This window comes from Pinus tabuliformis, chromosome 5_2, assembly GCF_031772625.1.
Source record: "Pinus tabuliformis cultivar Carrire ecotype Pingquan chromosome 5_2, CPIR1, whole genome shotgun sequence".
Lineage (NCBI taxonomy): Eukaryota > Viridiplantae > Streptophyta > Pinopsida > Pinales > Pinaceae > Pinus > Pinus tabuliformis.
Genome location: NC_142306.1, coordinates 455,472,493 through 455,494,580, shown reverse-complemented (window position 1 = coordinate 455,494,580; position 22,088 = coordinate 455,472,493). Strand labels below are relative to the sequence as shown.

Below are 22,088 nucleotides of genomic sequence, written 5' to 3'. Positions count from 1 at the left end.
TATAAAACTGGGCTAGAAAGTTCCAAAAGTCATGGATCAAGCCAAATCTAATCTTAGTCGTTGATTAGAGATTTAGTCTCGGCCATTGAAGGACCAACATGAAAAGTATAAGAAGAGGCTTGAGGGTCAGTTGTAGAACACATCGAGGGAGGCCAACCAGTTCGATTTTTGGAGCGGGGTTAGCTGAGGAATTCGAACTAGTGGTTGGGGAGGAACAGGAGGCAACGAGTACGGAACAGAGAGTTGGGATCAACACCAGAAGACCAGTGCAGAGGTTGGAGAGGTAGATGCAGAGGTAGGAGACTGTGCGTCACTAGAAGGCCTGCATGGGTGACGCAGAGAGGCCCAGTGCTGACACAGAGAGGCAGGAGCTTTTGCAGTAGGTCTGGGAATTGCGTAGAGGCCAGTAAGCCTGACGCTGAGGGTGGGAGAAGTGTTGGAGAATTTTTTCTTTGTTGGGTAAGCTAGTTTGGCACCCAGTTGTACTGAAGAATTGCTGAATAATAAAATCCTCCTATGCTACACTGATTTTCCCACATTAGGTTTTTCCGGGGACATTTGTCCAAAATATCTGTGTTGATGTGTTGATTCTTGTGCATGTGTTTGTTTCTGTATTGTGGTGTTATATCTGCAGCATAATTTATTTTAATATTTCTTGAAGGGTTTTTCATAAATAACTTATTGGCAAATAAGTAGGTAAAATAAATCAGTTGTTGCAGTGATAGAATTTTCACACTATCAAAACAAGAAGATCAACAATGCACGAGTACACAAGATATTGGCACCAAGCCAGGGCAAAAACCTCTCCAAATCATGAGAGGAAAAACCCTTCGAACTCTTTCTTATAGAATCTTTATTGATGAATTCCAAGACCCAAACTTTGACTCAAGAACACCTTCAGAAATCAAATGACAATACCTCCAAAATGTACCCAAACAATTATTTCTTGTTGCAACTTCAGATAGCACAGTAGGTCTGCAACAACACTATGACAGTCCACAAATGTAATCAAGGACAGGCTCACCTAGCCTTCCTATGTCTTCGCTTTCCTTGGAGATTGATCTCACATATCATGACCCTTTGCCTTGAGCTTGGAACGAGCCTTCTTGATGCCGAGAGAGTGACTGTCCTAGAACAACGAGGATAGATTTGACAGCTTCAGCATACAGTACATACATGCGAGGAGGGTTAGGGCTATTCTAACCCTTCTATGACCTTGTTCTCCTTGCAAACTTCTTCTAGATAGCTTGCTCCTCCCAACTGCTGCAAGATCGAGCCTTTAACCCAACAACATGCCCATGCAAGATGATGCCCTAGCTCGGATCTGATTTCCGCATGTAGGAACAGACTTCTTAAGTGATTTCGGATGAGGGAACAAACTTCCTCTTGTACTGCGGCTTCTTCTCTTCGACCTTTTCTCTTCATATATCCTTCCTTGAGAGAATGAGATAGATGTGTGTTGGAGGAGGTATCAACGCTACCTTTATATAGGCTTGTGTTCTCATCTCCTAGGCCGACATGATCCCTTGACTAGGCCGACATGATAGGAGGCTTCTAGACTGTCCAAATAAATAATTTCCAGCGGCTTCTTTGCATCAATTCGGTGGGTACATTTTGGAGTATTTCATTGATGATCTTGAAGGACTTTTTGACTTACAACAATTACATTCATAAGTGTAACAATACATGATTGTCTTCATTTTACATAACTCAACCTAGGGCTCTCAATGGGAGCCACAACTAGACCAAGAAACTTCTTGAGCATGAAACCCATGTCTCAAGCAAAAATATAAAAATTTTCTTGATACAAAATTACATCATTACAAGATTTGTCATTATGAAGACCGAACCTAGTTACACTATTTTCAACACCGCGGAGGCCCACTTATTTATTTATTTTTTAATTTTTTTTGTGATCTAACTTGGGTTGGGGGTAGGTTTATGGTGATTTAGGGAAAGGATAGATGGGGTTAAAAGGCATTTCCCCCTCTTTTCCTCTTTCTTGCATCTTTGGAGAGCTTGAAGAAGAGAGGAGAAGAAGGGCTTGAGGAGAGTTTGAACTTTGGAGTAGTAAAAAGCTAAAGAGGTAAGTGCAAACCCCAAACTCCCTCATTTTTTTGTCATTGTTTGTATTTTTTCTCCTCCCTCTCCTACTCTTTCCCATTCTTTTTTCTTGCTCATTTCATTGTAGGTGTTAATTTTAGGGCTAGGTTGTTCTTTGTTGTAGATAATTGCATTTTTAAACTTTTTCAACAATTTCACATTACATTCACCCCAGAATATTATATCATCATTAGCAATTATGTAGAGAGAACAATAACATTAACAATGCACATAACAGTAAGGAACAACAGAAGAAAAGCATACACAATAGACACTAGGATTTTGGTCGGAGACCAGGGCAAAACCCCACAAGGGAGAAAACCCCTAAATCAATTTTTCTTCTTCTATTAGATTTCGTCAAATGTACAAATATCATGAGACATAAGTCTTCATCATCAATCATATCAGGCCTCATAAGGCCAACTTGGGTTTAATATAACGAAGATTGGATTGTACATTATTGTACAATATTTGTTAAAAATTGTGTATACTTGTGTACATGTGATTTACAATTTTATATTTTCCGCTGTGCAGTGTAGTTCTAGTTAAGATTCTTGGTTTGGTAGCGTCAATGATTTTAGGATTCTAACCTAGACCCAAGATCGTGGAAATTCAACATGGTATTAGAGCGTGTCTGAGCTACTTTGGAAGTTAGTGAATCAGAGTTGTGCACAACGAAGTACAACTTAAGAGGGAGTTGGTCACATTGTAGATGACAATGTCGAAGTTGCAGGCTGGTATCCAGTATGAGGACAGGTTGGAAGGGTTGTCCAACTATAGTCCATGGAAGGATAGGATCAAGTTGGTCTTGCAAGTCAATAGGATCTGAGAGTTCGCCGAGAAAGCCATCAAGAAGCCAACTAACCCGAAGGAGCTGGAAGTGTATGAGGATTTGGATACGAGGGCGAGATTGATTATCCTAGATGGTGTGAAGGATGCCTTAATACCTCATTTGTCTGGGAAGAACATCACACATGGGATGTGGATGGCTCTTTAGAATTTGTTCCAAAATAAGAACGAGAACCGGGTATTGATATTGGAGGGTAAGTTGAAGTACACCAAGATGATAAATGGTGAAGGCACGACTTCGTATCTGACGAGATTTTCTCAGGTCAAAGATGAGATTGTTGCTGTCGGTGTGACTATTTCAGATGGAGATATGGTGAGGATTGCTTTGAAAGGGTTCACTGAGGAATGGAAGCCCTTCATCAAAGGGATTGTTGCTAGAGAGAAGTTGCCAGACTGGAATAGGCTGTGGGATGACTTCATTCAGGAAGAGTTGCGAGATGAGGATCTTCATCCAAAGAAGAAGACTTTTGATGATGACGTGGCACTTGCAGCGTGAATGAAGGGTAAGCAGAAGAAGGACTTGAGTAAGGTCAAGTGTTTCAACTGTGGCGAGATGGGTCATTTTTCGTCGAGATGTCCGATGAAGAAGAAGGGAGATGACGAGAAGAAGAAAGGAAAGCAGGTCGTTGGTGTTGCCACTTCTGCTGAGATAGATGATCTCACCAGGAGATTGGAGGAGGACTTTGCTATGATCTCTCATTTCTCGCAGGGTACTGTCAATGAGGATGGATGGTACATGGACAGTGGTGCGACGAAACATATGACATGTCACAGGAGGTTTTTGAGACTCTAGCTGAATGGGACTCGAAGTTGCACATGGTGTTGGGCAACAAGAGTCAGTTGGAGATCCGAGGATCGGGTGTTGTGCCATTCAGGATGGAGACAGGACGTGTGATGCGGGTCCAAGATGTACTGTTTGTACCAGGACTCAGATATAGTGTGATTTTCGTCTCAATGATCGAGAGGAAGGGGTTTGAGGTCTTGTTCCAGGATGGGAAGGCAAGACTCAGGCCTAGAGGCTCTAAGTTCGATGGGATTGTACTCGGAGTTAGAGAGCATGGTCTCTACAGGTTGACGAGCAAGCCTGTGGATCATGGAAAGAAGCAGGTGGAGCAGGTGCAGGTTCCAGAGAAGCAGGAGTAGGTGCAGGTGCAGGTGTAGGCTTCAAAGGAGCAGGTACAGGTTCCCGAGAAGAAGGTTCAAATTCTAGAGACTCAGAGGTAGTCAAGTTCTAGAGGGAGCTTGCAGATTTAGAGGGAGACTTTGCAGGCAAAGAAGAGCACGTGGTTAGTGGGGAGCAAGGGTGCTCCTACAACTGCCAAGAAGGAATTATGGAGAGAGTGGAAGATGTTACAGGAAAAGAAGAAGAAGCAAGATGCTTCCAGTGACAGCGACACTTCCGAGAAGGGCGTAGTTCACAGAACATGGATTGCTGCAATTGTGAGCGCCAAGAGTTGGGCAAGTGTTGCGAGTAGTGATGATGATGATGAGTTACTTCCTAGTTTTGGAAGTACCTCCCTTGCTAAGAGGGAGTGTTGATTTGTGTAGCTTGGGAGGTACTCCAAGCCCTAGGGTTCGGAGTTTGGAGGGCAAAGCACCATAAGGGTCACCTGTGGGCTTGAAACCCAAGGTAGGGGTTTTGCACCCATTGGGATTTGGGCCAGAACCATGAAGAATTTGAGCATGATAAAATTTGAGGCGATAGAGCTTGGCTTGCCAATTCCAATGCTCCAAAGATCACTCAAATTGGAGTTCTAGAAACGAAGATATAAATTTTTGAAATTGACAATTAATTATGGGCAGTCAAGTCATGTAGGCTTCTTCCAAGAGACATGTCTCTTCATCAATTCGTGGAGCCCTTCATTTATCATATAAATAGAAGGTGGATGTGAGGACTTAGATCATCCTTTGTGCAACAAAAAGACAAGTGAAGAACTCGGTGAGGGCAAGGTATTTTCTGGGTTAGCTGCAGCAAGGGAGAGGCAGAACCAGCGTGGGAGAAGGAGGCTGTTTGAAGCCTGTTTTAGGGTGACCGAGAGTTGGAGAAGGGCCGAGTACCCTTGCTGGAGAAACCACAGCCTTAAGGACTGTTTTAAGGGATGTTTTGAGGGTGGAGATCCCTGTTTAGGGAGGCCGCAGGCCCTAGAGCCACTGCAGGCCTGTTCTGGGCAAGATAGAAGGGCTGTAAGGCCTATTCAAGGGTGCTGTAGCAGAAATCAGGCAGCGTGGAGCTAAGGGCTTGCTGGAGAAGGGAATCCGCACCAAAGGAGGACTGTTGCAGCAGTTTTATGAGGGCTGTTAGGACTGCATTTAGTGCCCTAACCAGACCTAGAGTTGCAGCAGTCAAGAAGACCCTTAAACAGTGAGTTGGAGCAGTATTTGTGTTTTATGTTGGGTCGCAGTTTGTTGACCAGTTTGGATCAGATTATTGCAGCCTATAAGTGCCATGTATTGAGGTCAACGTGGGCAGTTGGAGACCTTAATTAGGAGAAAAACTTATAGTGAAGGATTGGGCATCATTGGTCTGGTGGAGGGCAGCGTGTTGATAGCCCAAAGTAGCCCTAGACGAGCTATCTTGAAGTGACGAAGAGGAGCTGAAGGTTGGGTGAAGATTGGTGCCAAAGTGCAGTACCTTGATGGAATAAGGTGACTGGAGCTCAGGATTAGGCCTACCCAGAGAGCAGATTGGATCAGCCTGTGTACATGCTACAGAAGTGACTTGCAGCAGTGTTAGGTGGCAGCCCTCCTAGAGTCTCGATGTGTTGTCCTTTGAAGGACTAAGGGGCAGCTAGTGAGCAATACGGGAGTGAAGGACCGGCAGGACAAGATACGACATAGACGCTGCAAGGAAGTTTCTCATTGTATCTTGTATATCATAGACTGTTGTATTATTCAGATTGGTTTAATATAGCGAAGATTGGGTTGTACATTATTGTACAATATTTGTTAGAAATGTGTATACTTGTGTACATGTGATTTACTGCTTTATATTTTCCACTGTGCAAAGTAGTTCTGGTTGAGATTCTTGGTTTGGTAGTGTCAGTAATTTTAAGATTCTAACCTAGACCCAAGATCGTGGAAATTCTATACATTTTGGGTACAACTAGCAAGCTATATCCCTCTGAATCTATCCCTTATCACATCTGGTATGAATAGGGCCTGGATACAATTGGGATGATGAGATTAGATGTAATACCACACAAAACAAGCCTAACATGAATTGGGTGAAAACACCTGCCCCCAACACCACTTGGAATTGTAATTTTATTGAATAGATCTTGTAAGTTGAGTTGTTCATTTGATGCACTCCCAAATTGGTAAACTCTTTATCGAAAATGCCTACCCAAATCTAAACCGGAACCCGATACCACACCCACACCCTGAACTCTTGGAATCTGTTTGTTTTTCTTTGTAATCAAGTTCCTTCCAAAATCTGATGAGAATTTTACCTCTTGGATGTTATTACGGATGCCTTTCTGAGTTATATAAGCGTTGAGTAGGATGTTCTTATCATTCTAGCAGACTATTAACTTAGTTATTTTCAATGATGGTTCTTATTTCAACTTGGTGAAAACAGTTCACCACTTGTGACTATTTATCTGATTGAAATTCTTTATTTTCTATCTGCATTTTCCATGTTTCTAATCATCAGCTGATTAAAATGTTTATGTATTTCTTTTCCAAGTCAAAATAAAAGCTTCTGACACTGTGAAACATGAAATTATGCTCACATTATTAATAGAGACAAATTTTAATTATATTAACTTGATTAACATCTTTATCTTCCTTTGAGGAAGTTGGTTATAGGGTTTCTATTTAAATTTGTTTGTTTTTGTAATGAAACCTTGTGTGTTTCGAAAGGATAAGGTGGATCAACCGGTCACTGCAACAAAGCGAAGAAAGCGACGTGATCAAATGCAGGCAAAGGGTCAGCAGTCAAAATTGCAGGTGGGTTGCTTCTTTATCCATTCATTATTGTCCATCCACGTTCTGGAATTTTCTTATGTGGCCAGGGTATGATTTCATAGTTCATATTCAGTGAATCAGTATTTGTTTAATGAGAAACCTGGTCTACTTGTACAAAAGAACTGTGTTATGAAAACAATTCTAAAGAAAATGGTTGAATGACTATGATGGAACATCAAAATATCTGATGAACATACTAGTACAATGTAAGGCATCAAGATCCTCTCTGGAGTTCTATTCGCTGGTTAATCTTTGCTTTGTTAATGCTGTCGATGTCAGAAGCTTATTTTGTCAATACTATGAATTTATATAGGTGCCTTCATCTTGTAAAATCTTAATCTGTAAAACGGCTCCATTTGAATACTTATAGTTGGGGATGAACACTGGTATACAATAGTCATGGTTTTCTTGCACCATATATCTACGTTGTTTTGTTGGTTATACCAAGATAACTAATGGGAAATCAAAGTCTCAGTTTCTTCAAATTGACTGAATGAAATGAAGTTTCTTTATTTTGATATTCCCTCTTATTCCATGACAGCACATAGAAGTGAACTGTACACTTTCAAATTTGTAAAAACTTAAAAACAATGCTTACAAGCTTTAAGGAAAGTTTTCCTTTAAATTCCGTTCATGACATAGTAGGTCAGATGCCCACTAAAGATTTCTGTTCAGTAATCAACTGTTTAACTATTTGTTCTTTCATTTGTCAAACCAAGCAAAATGGGCATTAAGCTGTGTTATATCAAAATATGAGTGACACGTGAGTTGATATACCTTCAACTTCAGTTTAGAGTATTCCTCAAGGAGAGGCCTTTTTTTCTTGGAATTAAATAAATAAAGTATTTGTGTATAGTTGTGAGGTCATTGTTCCAAATAATGTGAGGCCAAAATATGTTAGTTAGAAAAAGATTGAAATTCACTACTCAATAGGCAAACCTTCTTCATTTTAAGATAACACAATTGCTGTTGGTAGAAATTGTTCAAGAATGAACATGCAAAAGGAAACACTCTAAGAAGGTATCACTACCTGTTTTAGGACTCAGTGGGTTCTCTTGTGATTTTGTTTTGCTACCTCAACCAGAAATTCCTACTTGTATACATTGTTGACATGATGGTCCAGAGATATATCTCAAGATCGAATACTGTTAGTCTCATCACTTCATTCTTTTAGCCTATCTCCATTGTGTAGGCAATAAACACCGTTTAGACTCCCCACTTCTTGAATTTGTTGGTTTTAGTTTGGTAAGAAGCCAAACTTCATGCCATATGATTCAAATTGACACACACCTTATCTCCAAGAGATCTTTGCTTTGGGCCTACACCATACTAAGTATTGTCTACTGGGTCTTGTCAAGAATCTAGACCTTTTTGAAGAGGCTCATCATTTTGGCCTTTGCGATTGTGTAGCGAGACCACCCTTAACCTGGAGTACATTTTGGAGGACTTTGTGAGGCTTTGCATTGGTCCCTTCATGGTGATAGGCATAGATACGGATATCTCTTTGTAATGAATATAAGTCATATAATAAATAATGAGGTATAAATAAATGCAATGATAATTAATATTAATAACCTTCTATAAATAAAGTTTCCTAAATGATCAAGAGCAACAACTCTTCTGGGAGATAACCTTTATAATATGTTTATAAATGGGGTCTCCATCATTGTAATCATCTTATCAATTATTCAATATGTATTACTATATTTTAAAAATTTGTGTCTCATACCATATAAGAAACTTTATGATTATTATATTGGTATCATAGCCCTTGACAAGGACACATTCATGCAAACCTTCGGGAATAAAGAGGGTTAGTAATGCAAAATTTAATATTGTATGGACAAATTCAAGTAGTATCAGGATGAAATCATGCAAAGCCAAGAAGAAATCAAGCAAAACTTAGATGAAGAGAATAAAAAATTGAAAGAATTGCATAATGCGTTATTGGCATTTATGGTTGATGTTGGTTGTTCATTCAAAATTTCAAATGATAACAATGATAAGAATGATAAGAATTACAACATTGACTTGCCTTCTAAAATGTCTAGTAAAATATTTCCCATGATGGACACTGTTACCCACCCATGTGGATGATCCCTATGTAATGCCCCTTCTCAATAAATTTTGCTGAGGGAAAGACTACAATTTTGCAATTTTGCAGCCAACATAAATTTTGGACACCAACTTAGGAAAAGTGGGTCAAATATTTGAGTTGGTGGAATGTGGGGGCCACCCCTCAAGAAATATGCACCCCTTGAAGGGAAAATTGATTTTGCTAAGGGAGGTCGAAATATTTGATGGAGGGACCCACAAGAAAAGGGAAGGCAACAAATATAAATAGGAGGATGAGGGCAGCTATTTAGACTTTTTACTAATTTGACAAACTATACCATTGTTGCTCAAGTTGTTTAGTTGAGTCACAAAGTGTTATTCAGCACCAAAGATCTTCGAGGGGAAATCTCACCCTTTCTTCGGTGGACCACGAGTGCCACCCTAGGGAGGTATTGCCATAATTTTGTGGAGGCTTGGGGAGCAATTTGCAGGTGGTACGAGTTGCCTTTGCCTCAGTCTGGACGCAGAAAAGGGAGCCACGTAGTCTTGTGGGAGAGCATTTTGGTGACAAGAGCACTGAGCCTTTGTAGGTCTTTCCCTTGGTCAAATTGCAGTGGATTCCCGAAGAATTTATAGGCTGGGAGAGTGTGCTTTGCTTAGGTCGAAGTTCCTGCACGATAGCTAGCTTGGGTTGTGCAGTTCATGGTGAAGAAATTCGTGGGGAAGGCTTGGGGAAGGATTTTGGGGTAGCATTGAGCTGGGAGTGTAAGAAGGTTGATTGGGGAAGATTTCTCAACATTTTGGAGGGGCTGCAGAGACAGAATTCCAACAGGCCATAATTTTCTGGCAGTGGGGGTGATTCAGAACTAGATCAAACCCTTTCTGGATTTTTTTGAGTTTTTGGTGGAGAGCCCAAGATTAATTTGGTAGAATTTTCTAGGCATTTTTGGAGGCTCAAACAGGTGTTCCTTTCAGCCAGCAATGCAGAAGTTCCAGGGCCAACGTAGTACCTTTTGGAGGAGTTGTTCCCTCTGTATCCAGGCAACATTTTCTCAATTGGGATTGTCTAGCTTTCCTTGGGAAGCCCAGGTGCACACATTTCATGCATTGTACTCCTCTTTATATATAATAAAATGGTTGAATTTTGGGGTAGTTCTGGTGCAATTCTGGGTGTTTAATGGCTGTCTGAAAATTTCTGTTTGCATGTGTATTTTTGCTTAATATCACTGTCAATTTTCCTATTAGGAATATTATAGTGGTATCAGAGCATGTTCCTGGCCAGGGTGGGGAACAAGAGTAGGTGATGCCACCCAGATACCAAGGAGTGGTTTTTCCAGAGGGGCCATGGAAGAGGAAGAGGCAGGGTTCGAGGGAGCTCCAGACCCATTTTCTGACATAGAGGTAGAAAACATAAGAGGAGACATGGAGAACTAGGAGGACAACGAACAACCTAGATAGGGAGATCATAATCGGGTCCTAAAGGAGTTGCTGAGGACCAACCGACAAGTGTTGAGGCAGGGACAACTGATGATGGATATGATGCAATGGGTGATGGGCCTGCAGGTGAATGGAGGCTAGAGGCGAAACCCCAAGGTGACAGGGGTTCCACAACAAGGGGAGGCAACCGTACATTCCAGCCCCCCCACACCCCTTTGAGTGGCCAAGTAGGCCGTCCTACAATGTCTCATTTTGTGGATGAGCTAGAGCATGAGACAGAGTCGAACCCAGTTGCATATTTAGTGAACTCAGTTGCATCGGGTATTGATGAGTACGAGGGACTAGACTCCAGGATCAGGAAAGTGATGTCCTTTAGGGAGTACATTCACCTTAAGGAGAGGTGTTCCACTGAAGATGGGATTCACTATAGAGGGGGGCATTCTAGTTAGGAGGTGCAGAAGATAGCGGGGAAGGTTACACTCCCCAACTATGATGGGTCGGCAAAAAGTTCAGCCAAGGCATGGGTTCAGAAGCTAGACACCTACTTTCACCTGAACCCCATGCGAGAGATGGACACTATCCAGTTTGCTACGCTACATCTGGAGGGAGATGCACATGAATGGTGGTACCATAGGCTGATTACATTGGGGCACATTCACATCACCTCTTACACCAAGTTTACCAGGAGACTGATTGAGAGGTTTGAGAGGAAGGACCCTGAGCTACATTTCAGGGAGTTGGCCCACTTGAGACAGACAGGCAGTGCAAAGGTCTATATTTCAGAGTTCCAGAGGTTGGCTGTGATGGTGTCGAATATCTCGGAGGCTCGGTTGATTATGTTGTTTGTGGAGGGGTTTGCTGAGCCATTGCGTGGTTGGGTGAGGGCCTATAAGCTCCTGTCCTTATTGGATGCTATTTCCATGACCCGAGATATGATTGACGCAGTGCCCAAGACCAAGGCCTTTGTATGCACGAGACCAATTTCCCCACAAGGGAATAGAGACATTCGGCCACCTCAGAGGGATAGTGGACGTGGCCATTTAGATGAGGAGACTAGGAGGTATATTCAGACAATGAGTTGGGTGAGGAAGTTGATGTTGATTTGGGGTAGCATCGGATGTGCTCTAGCCACGAAATTTGGTGGAGAGGTTGGGGCACATGAGATCTCCAATACCCAGAAAGGGTTTGGGCATATTCTAAACAGATAAGGAGATATTAAAATAATTAATATTTTTAATGAAGTCCCTAAGTCTAAACTTAGGGAAAATAAAATATTAATGTGTATTTACTATTAATATGAATCTGTGTTAGAATGGTCCAAAAGACATGGATCAAGCCAAATCTGATCTTAGCTATTGATTAGGGACTTAATCTCGGCCGTTGATATGTCAACGAAAAAAGTATAAGAGGAGGCTTGAGGGTCACTTGGAGAATACACCAGAGTGATTAGTCATTCTATTCTCTAGAGCGGGGTTTGCTAAGAGAGATAGAATTAGTGATCGGGAGATCAGCTGAGGGGCATTGAGTATAGAGAGACAGAGAGGCAGAGATAGTGCCAGGATAGAAACAGAGCAGCCAGAGAGAGAGACGCAGAAGCAGCCAGTGCTCGCGCAGGGCCACGCAGAGGCAGCTAAGTGCTGCGCAGAGCACCAAAGGGCCTTAGAGAGGTCAGCATTGCTGACGTAGAGGGCCAGAGGACTGACGCAGGGCATCCCAGGGCTAACGCAGGGCTAGCGTGAGGCAAAGAGGGGCTAACGCAGTTCACAGAGAGGCAGTTGCTGGGGTCTAGAACGCTGCACGAATATTGCAGAGTGGAGCTGGTGAGGTACTGTAGTCAGAATAGTACCTGATAGAGTAGGGCCAGAGGAGTTGTTACCGAGGGTTTCTAGCCGAGGAACCCAGATCAGAAGTGCAGCTGCACAAGTCGATCAGAGTAGGGGGCATCTCGACAAGCGGCAGAAGGATTTCCAGGAGGGAAATCAGGACTTAGAGGGAGTCCAGAAGAGAACTTCCAGACGGGAAGTAGAGACTCAAAGGAGTCGAACAGAGAACTTCCAGGAGGGAAGTAGAGGAGCATCATGGCACTACATAGGGTAAGAGACCAGGATAGACTAGACGGAGCATCGAACTTCGCAGTCTAGAAGGCCAAAATCTTATCAGTGCTTGACAGGAATCGTGTCAAGAACTTCGCCTTGAAGGTAATAGCTGTCCCAGTCGACCCTAATGATAATGACAGGTACGAAGAGGTGATGGCGAGGGCCAAGTGCATTATCCTTGACGGGGTCAAGGATCATGTGGTACCACATATAGCTGAGAAGGAAACGACATTTGAGATGTGGGAGGCTCTCAAGAAGCTGTACCAACATACTTTTGTGCAGAGAAGAATGCTGCTCGAGAACCAGATGAGGTCGTATCAAATGAAGAAGGGTCAATTGATTGACACCTTCCTCGGAGGACTAAATGAGATTCGAGACCAGTTGACTGCTATAGGAGCGACACCAGATTAGGAGCTTATGGTGAGGACAACCCTAAATGTTGTCTCAGAAGATTGGGAAGTATTTGTCCAGAGTATCCTGGGTAGAGGGACTCTCCTACCTTGGGACGAGATGTGGGCAACTCTTCGCCAAGAAGAGATCAAACGACAGTCGAAGATAGGTAACAGTTGCAAAGGGATCAAGGTCAAGCAGGAGGAGGAGGATGTGGCCCTAACATCTGAGGGAAAGCAGGAAAAGCGGAAGAAGAAAGATCTCTCCAAGATCAAGTGCTTCCACTGTGGGGAGCTGGGTCATCATGCGACCTAGTGTCCAAGGAAGAAGAGTAAGGGAGAGTCTTCCGAGACTAAGGCAGTGCCAACACGGGCATAGAAGGAAGTTTTGACAGAGGATGACTGTGCCATGAGTGCACATGCACAACTTGAGCAGAAGTGGGGAGACATCGAGCTGTAGTAAGATGGACTACAGGCGATGAGGGGCAGGATCCTCAAGGTACCTAGCCTCTTGGATTAGACCTTGCTACGGGAGCCTCGACGAGGAGTAGCAGGACTGACTGAGTGGGTAGAGACGGATGCAGATGGAGCGGCAGAGAGAGCTACAGTGCAGAGATAGTCTTGAGATAGCGCAGATCTAGCAGGCTGCAGCAGTGCGAGAGGCACAAGAGTGTTGCACCAATGCAAGAAGGCACAGAGAGGTGTGCAACGGTGTGAGATGTAGGGAGTTGTTGCAGCAGCACAAAGGTTAGAGAGGGAGCACTTGTCAGCGGCAGAGGGAGCTTCAACATCAGTGGGTGTTTCTAGCCCGATAGGGAGGTCAGTTGGGAAATTAGTTACTTCTCAGTAACTAAGTTGCAATGCACCAGTGGGCAACACGATGCAACATGATGAGAGGAGGTGCAGTGCTGGGAGGAAGGACCAGTAGCAGCACAGATGCAGAGGGAGCTGTCGTACAGATGCAACCGTGGTAGTGGCAGAACCATGGGCAACAGTACAGGATGCAGCAGTGTAGAGGATGTTGGGAAAGAAGGCCTAGCATCAGCACAGGTACCAATGCTGGATGATCAAAGAAATACTCAGTGAGGAGTATTGCTAGAGCACAGTCCTCGCTAAGAGGGAGTTTGATTTGGGGTAGCATCGTATGTGCTCTAGCCACGAAATTTGGTGGAGAGGTTGGGGCACATGAGATCTCCAATACCTAGAAAGGGTTTGGGCAGATTCTAAACAGATCAGGAGATATTAAAATAATTAATATTTTTAATGGAGTCCCTAAGTTTTAATCTGTGTTAGAATGGTCCAAAAGACATGGATCAAGCCAAATCTAATCTTAGTTGTTGATTAGGGACTTAATCTCGACCGTTGATTTGTCAACAGGAAAAGTATAAGAGGAGGCTTGAGGGTCACTTTGAGAATACACCAGAGTGATTAGTCATTCTATTCTCTATAGCGGGGTTTGCTATGAGAGATAGAATCAGTGATCGGGAGAGCAGCTGAGGGGCATTGAGTACAAAGAGATAGAGGCAGAGATAGTGCCGGGATAACAACAGAGCATCTAGAGAGAGAGACACAGGAGCAACCAGTGCTCACGTAGGGCCACGCAGAGGCAACTAAGTGCTGTGCAGAGCACTAGAGGGGCTAGCATAGCTGACGTAGAGGCTCAGGGAGCTAACGCAGGGCCTCCTGGGGCTGATGCAGGCCAAGATAGGCTGACGTAGTGCCAACGCTAGGCTAGGAGAGGGTGACGTAGTCCAAATTGGGCAGACGCTGGGGTTTCTGGGGCAGATTGGTGCTGAGTAGCTGTCGGAAGGATTATCCGGGGTTTTAGCCAATAGATTTGTCAGAAACCGAGAAGTATTACTGCTAAGGAAATTCTCTGTTGGGTAGGCCAGTTTCGACACCCAGATTGTACTCTGATATTGCTTAATAAGAAAACCCTCAGATAGCTGCATTGGTTTTCCCACATTGGGTTTTTACGAGGACATTAGTCCAAAAATAATGGTTTCATGTGGTGTTTTTGTTCTTGTTTCTTTTAGTTGCTGATCTGTAATATGTTGAGCATGCACTAGTGTTTATTTTCAGTATTTACATTGTAAATAACTTGTTAAAGAAAAATAACGAGTAGGTAGGAATAAATCAGATAAAGTGCATGGAGGGTTTCTAACTAAGTAAACTTAGAAACTTCAACAGTTGAGTTAGGCGCAGATCAGAGAGATGAGGGGGCACCGTCATCAAGAGGAGCACCACCACCACCCCATGGAGGAGGGCCATTCACTCCATCTGAGGGAGTTCTTGCTTCACTTCGGGGAGGTCCGAGGTGCACCGTTAAGTAGATGAATTCTGAAACAAGTTTTTCATTTAAACATCATAGGAAGAAATATAACACACACAAAATAGGAAACACTCACATAAGAGAGCTGAATCACATGAATCTCTGAAAAGATTTAACCAGGTACTTCTAATCGACCAATTTCATTAAAACTTAGATAAAATTAAAAAATGGACACTGTCATTTCCTCTCCAATCTAACCAACCAATCCATTTTCATGTCTTTACATCATTAAATACAAATAGGAATTCCAATTGCCACTCTAGGTGGACGAATTCACTTCATAAAAGATGAATGGTCCAGATGCAATGCATCTTCACTTGCTATGTAGGAAAAAACAAGGAACTGCTATATCAGGACTAATGCAATTTAGAAACATCAACTCAAACAATGCATCTTTGTTTAACAACTCAAACTACATGATTTTAACTTATCAATAGCTATCCAACAACTAAAATGACTTCTCGAAGCTCCAATTTCGAAATTTTTCAAAATAGAGTTGACTGATATGTTTGTGCATCAGAGGGCACCGAATTTATGGAAAAATAGGGTTAAACTACGAGCTCATATATCCTGAATTGGGATAGATGTTGCAAAATGGAGACAGGTTTTTGTAGAGGAGAGTGTCCTTGAGAGAAACCTCTCTTAGTTTCCAAAAATGCTTCTCCAATTTCTCACAATCTACATCGAAACATAATAACTAAAACTGGAAATGCCAAAACCTAAAAAATAGTCTGTAAAAATGCATTCGACTTTTCCAATATGTGACACGTGCAAAAACTGAAGGAGTTTTTTGTTCTTTGGCCCGTTCGTGGAAAAAACCTCTTTCAGTTTTCCAAAATTCAGCTCCATTTGGTCGGAAACAACTTTTAAAAATGATGACAAAAACAGTCAATTTTGCAGCAAATTCATAGCAGAGTATGGCAGACCTCTTGGATGAATAGTAAGAGGCAAACTCTTTTTGATTCCTATATTATTGGACCCTAACATTGGATCCAATGGGGATGACATCCTCCCTGTGAGGTGCCAAGAACACCGTAGAATAGTAGCTTGATCCATTGGGCAATGGAGTCAAACTACAATTTGCTCTGACATGCGACCTTCTCCAGCTGAAGCCAAACTGTTGCAATATAACCAATATATAGACTGAAAATAAAATCCACATTAGAAAGACACTACTGCAACTGAAAAATGAAGTGTGCTCATTCCTATGAGCGTATTTATATACAAAGCAACCTACTCTAAGTTGATCCCTGAAAAGCATAATTAGGTGATACAAAAATGCCAATGCAACTAGTCCAGTAGCTGTGCAATCGTGGCTTCTTGACTATGCTTCAGTAGAATCAAAACTGGAACATGTAAGGGCAATGGAAATTGATTGTAGGCTTGATATTCACAGTTGAAACATGATCGAAACTCTATAGTGAACAATTCCTCCCTATAGACAACTATGGGATCATGAAATACATGAATTATTGGTTGATCTTAAAAGTATTCTGCAAATTGATCATCATGCTTTGACAGTGTATATATGCTTTCGTTGCCATCATAAAATTCCATCTGTGAGTTATCAAACCCATTCTCAAAACATTCCTCGATCTCAATATCAAAAGGCAGCACTACCACTTCTTGTTTCAGCAGAAATTTTAGTTCAAAATGCTGATTTTGACAATGAAGGCAGTGGGATTGAATACGAACTTGTAATGGTTGAAAATCTTTCTCAAGTATTTCAGCAAATTCTCCTAAAAAGTTTGTCTTGGCTTTAGAGCTACATTTGCATGACTTTAAATAAATAGGTAAAAAAATTGAGAAAGCATCATCAATTTGATCATCTATTAAAATTGGCAACTAGGGCCAAACTCTACATGGGTCATCTTATTTATGGCAGCTGATATTTTTCTTGGATTCCTCTCTCTAAGAGGTGTAGGATTGATCTAAAGATCGTCTGATTCCGACATGTAAAAATGAAGATATGAATTTATTTGTATTATTGACAAATTGTCAAGGTCGGCCAGCAAGCAAAACAGATATTTTAACTCCCTGCTCATCCTCAACGTTACATATAAAAGGAGACCTCAAGTCATTCTTTCATCATCTCATCTCAACACATCTCTCTCTCCTCACTTGATTGGGTACGCTAATCTGGGCAACATCTCTCATACGTGCAAAGGAAGGAAATTTTTTGTTTGGCTGTTTGATTGTGTTGACCTGTGTTGACTGAATTTCAGAACGCTGTATTTTGGGTTGCGTTGACCAGCGTTGACCTCCTTTTGACTGCGCATTAGGTGAGGCATCTTCTCCTTGGCAGGCCACAGATCTGGGCACTGAAATCAAGGTGATTTGACCTCCCATTTGACCAGCGTTGACTGCCCTAGATCTGGCCGCAGTTTGACTTTCGTTGACCAGCATTTGACTGGACTTTTTGAACTGTTTTGGATTGTTTGGGTTTGTTGTTGGAGGCCGAAGTTGACTGGGTTTGACCGAGCTGCTTAGAGGAAGAATTCTGCCCTGTTTGACCAGCGTTGACTTTTCTAGTTAGGGCTTTTCTACTGCTGTCATAAATTATCAGATTTGTAATTTGTACTATCTCTCTCTACTGAACTATTGAAGAATATAAGAAGAATTGATCAAGGGTTTCCGCACAGGGGTTCTGTTAATTTTAGGCAACAATGGTATGTTCTATTATGCTTTAGAGCAATTTTACTTCAATTTCTTTATTAGCCTAGTATCAATATTCAGATTAGCAATCACATCAACATGATAGTAAATGTAGATAGAACATAAACATAAACAGTAGAAGACAAGCCAAGACAAGAGGACACAAGATGTGGCACCAACCAGGGACAAACCCCAATGTGGGGAAACTCTTGATCAAATCTTCTTTTAGTCTTCAATAGTTCAACAGAGAGAGATAGTGCAATTTACAAATCTGATAATTTATAACAGCAGCAAAAGAGCCCTAACCAGAAAAGTCAACGCTGGTCAATAGGGCAGATTTGACCGTCAGCAAATTGGACACCTTTAGTCAACTTCGGCCTTCAAACAGCAAGATAAAACAACCTTCAAAACAATCAAATTCAGCCTAGTCAAAGTCTGGTCAAACAACCCGCCCGTGGTCAGCCCTAGCTACAGTCAATGCTGGTTAGCAATCAACATTTAGTCTCAATTTCTGTGCCCAGAAATGCGGTCTGCCCAAACAGAGATAGCCCTCACAAAAATGTAGTCAAAAGAGGTCAATGCATGTTGGTCAACGCTTGGTCAAACTGTCCAGAAATTCGATCTCCTGAAATTTCGGCCTCCTTGAAGTTTCGCTCTCCTGAAATTTCGGCCTCCTGAAATTTCTCTCTTTTGAAATTTCGAATGTGTGGAGAGAGAGAGGCCTAGAAATCCGTACCCAGTCAATGAGGAGAGAGAGAGAAATGTGAAGATGAGTGTGTCCAAATGAGGCTGTCACTTTCTATTTATATGCAACGTTGAGGATGAATAGATGTGATTGTTGGGCTTCTGAGCCTACATAAATTTGTTGGCCGATCTTGACAAGTTGACCATGATCAAAATAAATTCATAACTTCATTTGTACATGTCAAAATCAGATGATATTTAGATTAATCCTACACCTCTCGGAGAGAGGAATTGAAGAAAAATATCAACTGTGTCATAAATAAGTGACCCATGTGGCGTTTGGCCCTAGTTGCCAATTTTAACACTCCCTCTCAACTAGGGTGAACTCCATTTGCGAATTCATCTACCAATTTGTACTATCGATGCCATCAATGCATTGCTCTGCCCTGCTGAACTATGAAGAAGAAGAAATGATCGAGAATGTATCATACCATTCTCTACTGACCCGAAGTCAATACCAAATAAAAGAGAGTGTCTCATACCACTCTTACTAACCCAAAGTCAGTTCCAATCAAATGAGAGTGTCTCATACCACTCTTACTTACTCGAAGTCAGTTCCCATTGATCGCAGATCAATATCGGTCATCCTAGCATAGGGAGTATGGTAGTACACGATGCGTCCATCAGTAGTACTATGGTCCCTACCCTCATTTCCCTACTCATTGTCCAGATGAGAGGTACCTCCCATGAGTCCCATACTGCATGGGTAGGATGTCTTAGCAGGAGAAGGATGAATCACTCATCCTACCTACATGTCGCCAAGGGGTATCACAGGGGAACGCTGAACCACTCACTCGTACACAACAAACTACTAGGGGAAGGCTGAACCACTCACCCTATGGTTGCTCATCACTCCAAGAAATACCCCAAGCCCCCTGGAGCTCCCAAAGCTCAATGTCCATCTCATACAGGACCCTCATAAGAGGGTCTCTCCACAACTCCAAGTCGTTCTCGGAAGGCCAAGAATTTGACCTTCCCCAAGGGCTTTGTCAGAATATCGACGACCTACTCATTAGTCCCAATGTGATGGAGCCTTATTGCTCCTCGTTGTACCATATCTTGGATAAAGTGGTACCTAATGTGTATATGCTTGGCGCAGTCATAAAACACGAGATTCTCTAATAATCGGATCCCACTTTGGTTTTCACAGAGGATCACGGTGGTATCCAGCACATGTCCAAACAGCTCACTGAAGAGCTTCCTCAACCAGACAGCTTCACATGAGGCCATACTAGCAACTATGTATTCGGCCTCGGCGGTGCTCAAGGCAACTGATTTCTGCTTCCTGCTCATCCAGTATATTGAAGTAGAACCCAAAGAAAAACAACATCCAGAAGTGCTCTTGCGATCCACCACATTGCCAACCCAATCAGCATTAGAATAACCATGCAACCTCACATCTCCGATAGTGTATCTCAATCCATGAGTGATTGTGCCCTGAAGATATCTCAAAAGATTCTTGGCACCAATCCAATGTATATGATGAGGCTCAACCATATATTGGCTCAATGTGTTAACTACAAAACATATGTTTGGACGAGAGTTCACCAAGAACATCAGTGCTCCTATGAGTTGACGATACTCATAAGCATTTCCCAATTTAGGTCCGACAACACTACCACATAACTTCTTAAAGTTAAGTTCCATTGGAGTAGTCACAAGCTTGTAGTCCACCATTCCAAATCTTTCCAATATCTTCACAACATATTTTCCTTGAGAGAGGAAAATTTCTCCTAGATTTTGCCAGACCTCCAACCCTAGGAAATAACGCATTGGTCCTAGGTCCTTCATCTCAAAGTCAAAAGCCAACTCCCTCTTACATTTGTAAATGAGAGGGTCTGCACTTCCATCAGCTCCATGCTTGATTTTGTAGAGCCACTTAGAGGTGAGTCGTGACAACTGATTTGTCCTGGGGTCTAGGGACCGCATCCCAGACATCATTTTTCATAATTGACTCGTATTCTTCATTCATAGCATCCTTCCATACTTGATGCTTCACAACTTCTTCGAATGATGAAGGCTCATTTTGAATGATAGTGCTCACGGTGGTCAAATATCCTTGATACCTGTTCGGCTTCTTGCTTTCACGGAAAGTCCCCCTTGGTGCAATGTGTCTCACTGCATCTTCGAGAGTCTCCCTAAGCCATGAGGGTCTCCTTTTGGAGGAGGAGGGCTCATGAGCAGGAGGATCAATAGGATCCATAGGTTCATCAATATCGAGCATCGTTTCGTCTTCTTTTGCTCCCTGATTTCCGGTGTCAACTTCTTTGTCCTTCCTTAGGATAGGAAGGTTGTTGATCTTCTTGAGGGACATATCTTCGTCGAAGGTGACATCATGACTTATCTCGACTTCCTTGGACCAACCACATAATTTCTATATCGCTTAGAATTTTCACTACAGCCCACAAAGATTCCTTTCTTCCCAGATGCACCCAATTTGCTTCTTTTCTCTTTTGGCACATGAAAACATACGGGACTTCCAAAAATTCTAAAATGAGAGACATCGAATTTCTTACAAGTGAACATTTCTTCGGGAGTCTTGGAGTCCAATGCTTGATGAGGCATCGGTTTTGAACACACACGTCGGTATTTGCAGATTTAGCCCATAGAAACTTCAGAAGCCCTTGATCATGAAGCATGGCATAAACAACTTCTACAATAGAGTGATTCTTCCTTTCAGCCACACCATTCTGCTAGGGAGTGTATGGCATTGTAGTCTCCCTATTAATGCCAGCTTCTGTGCAATAATCTTGGAATTCATTGGATTTGTACTCGGTCCCATTATCGGTCCTCAATATCTTGATTTTCTTCTCGAATTGGTTCTCGATCAAGGCTTTGAAGTGTCGGAACTAGGTGAACACTTCATCCTTCTTCAAGAAGTAGATCCAGGTCTTGTGAGAATAATCATCCGTAAAGGTGAGATAATATAAGTATCCTCCCAAAGAGTTTACAAGCATCATACCAGATATGACGGAGTGGATCAATTGCAATATATTTGCGGTCTTGCTATTACTTGAGGGGAATGGTCCCCTTGTAAGTTTTCCTTCGACACATCCTAGAATACAGCTTCATGCTCTACTTTGAACTCAGGCATACCTGTCACCATACGTCTCACATCGGGTAGGGACTTATAATGAAAATGGGCAAACCTCCGGTGCCACAGTTCAGATTGTAGAGATGTGTCGGAAGGCATGGCTCCCAATGGACTTCCTCCAACTTGATACAAAGTGTCAACCTTGAACCCAAGCGTAAAAGCATCTTTAAAATTTCTTTTCCAAACGTGTACCTTTCCATTGATGAATGCCACCTTGAATCCTTTGTCCTCTATGGCTGAAATGGACACCAGGTTCTTCTTGAGATCAGGTATATCTAGTACTTCTTGCAAATGAATAGTGTTACCTTGATTCAATTGAAGGGTAACATTCTCTACTCCCTTCACAGGATAGGTGGCATCATCTCCAA

At 42.3% G+C, this 22,088-nt stretch overlaps 1 protein-coding gene across 1 annotated transcript in view; it reads left to right on the top strand.

Moving 5' to 3' along the window:
- LOC149159652 (NF-X1-type zinc finger protein NFXL2-like) overlaps nt 1-22,088 on the top strand; it is a 304,457-nt gene that overhangs the window by 245,474 nt on the left and 36,895 nt on the right. Inside the window, exon 12 of the mRNA XM_089434378.1 lies at nt 6,814-6,900. Coding sequence (XP_089290504.1) covers nt 6,814-6,900 — 87 coding nt within the window. The remainder of the gene's footprint in view (nt 1-6,813; nt 6,901-22,088) is intronic.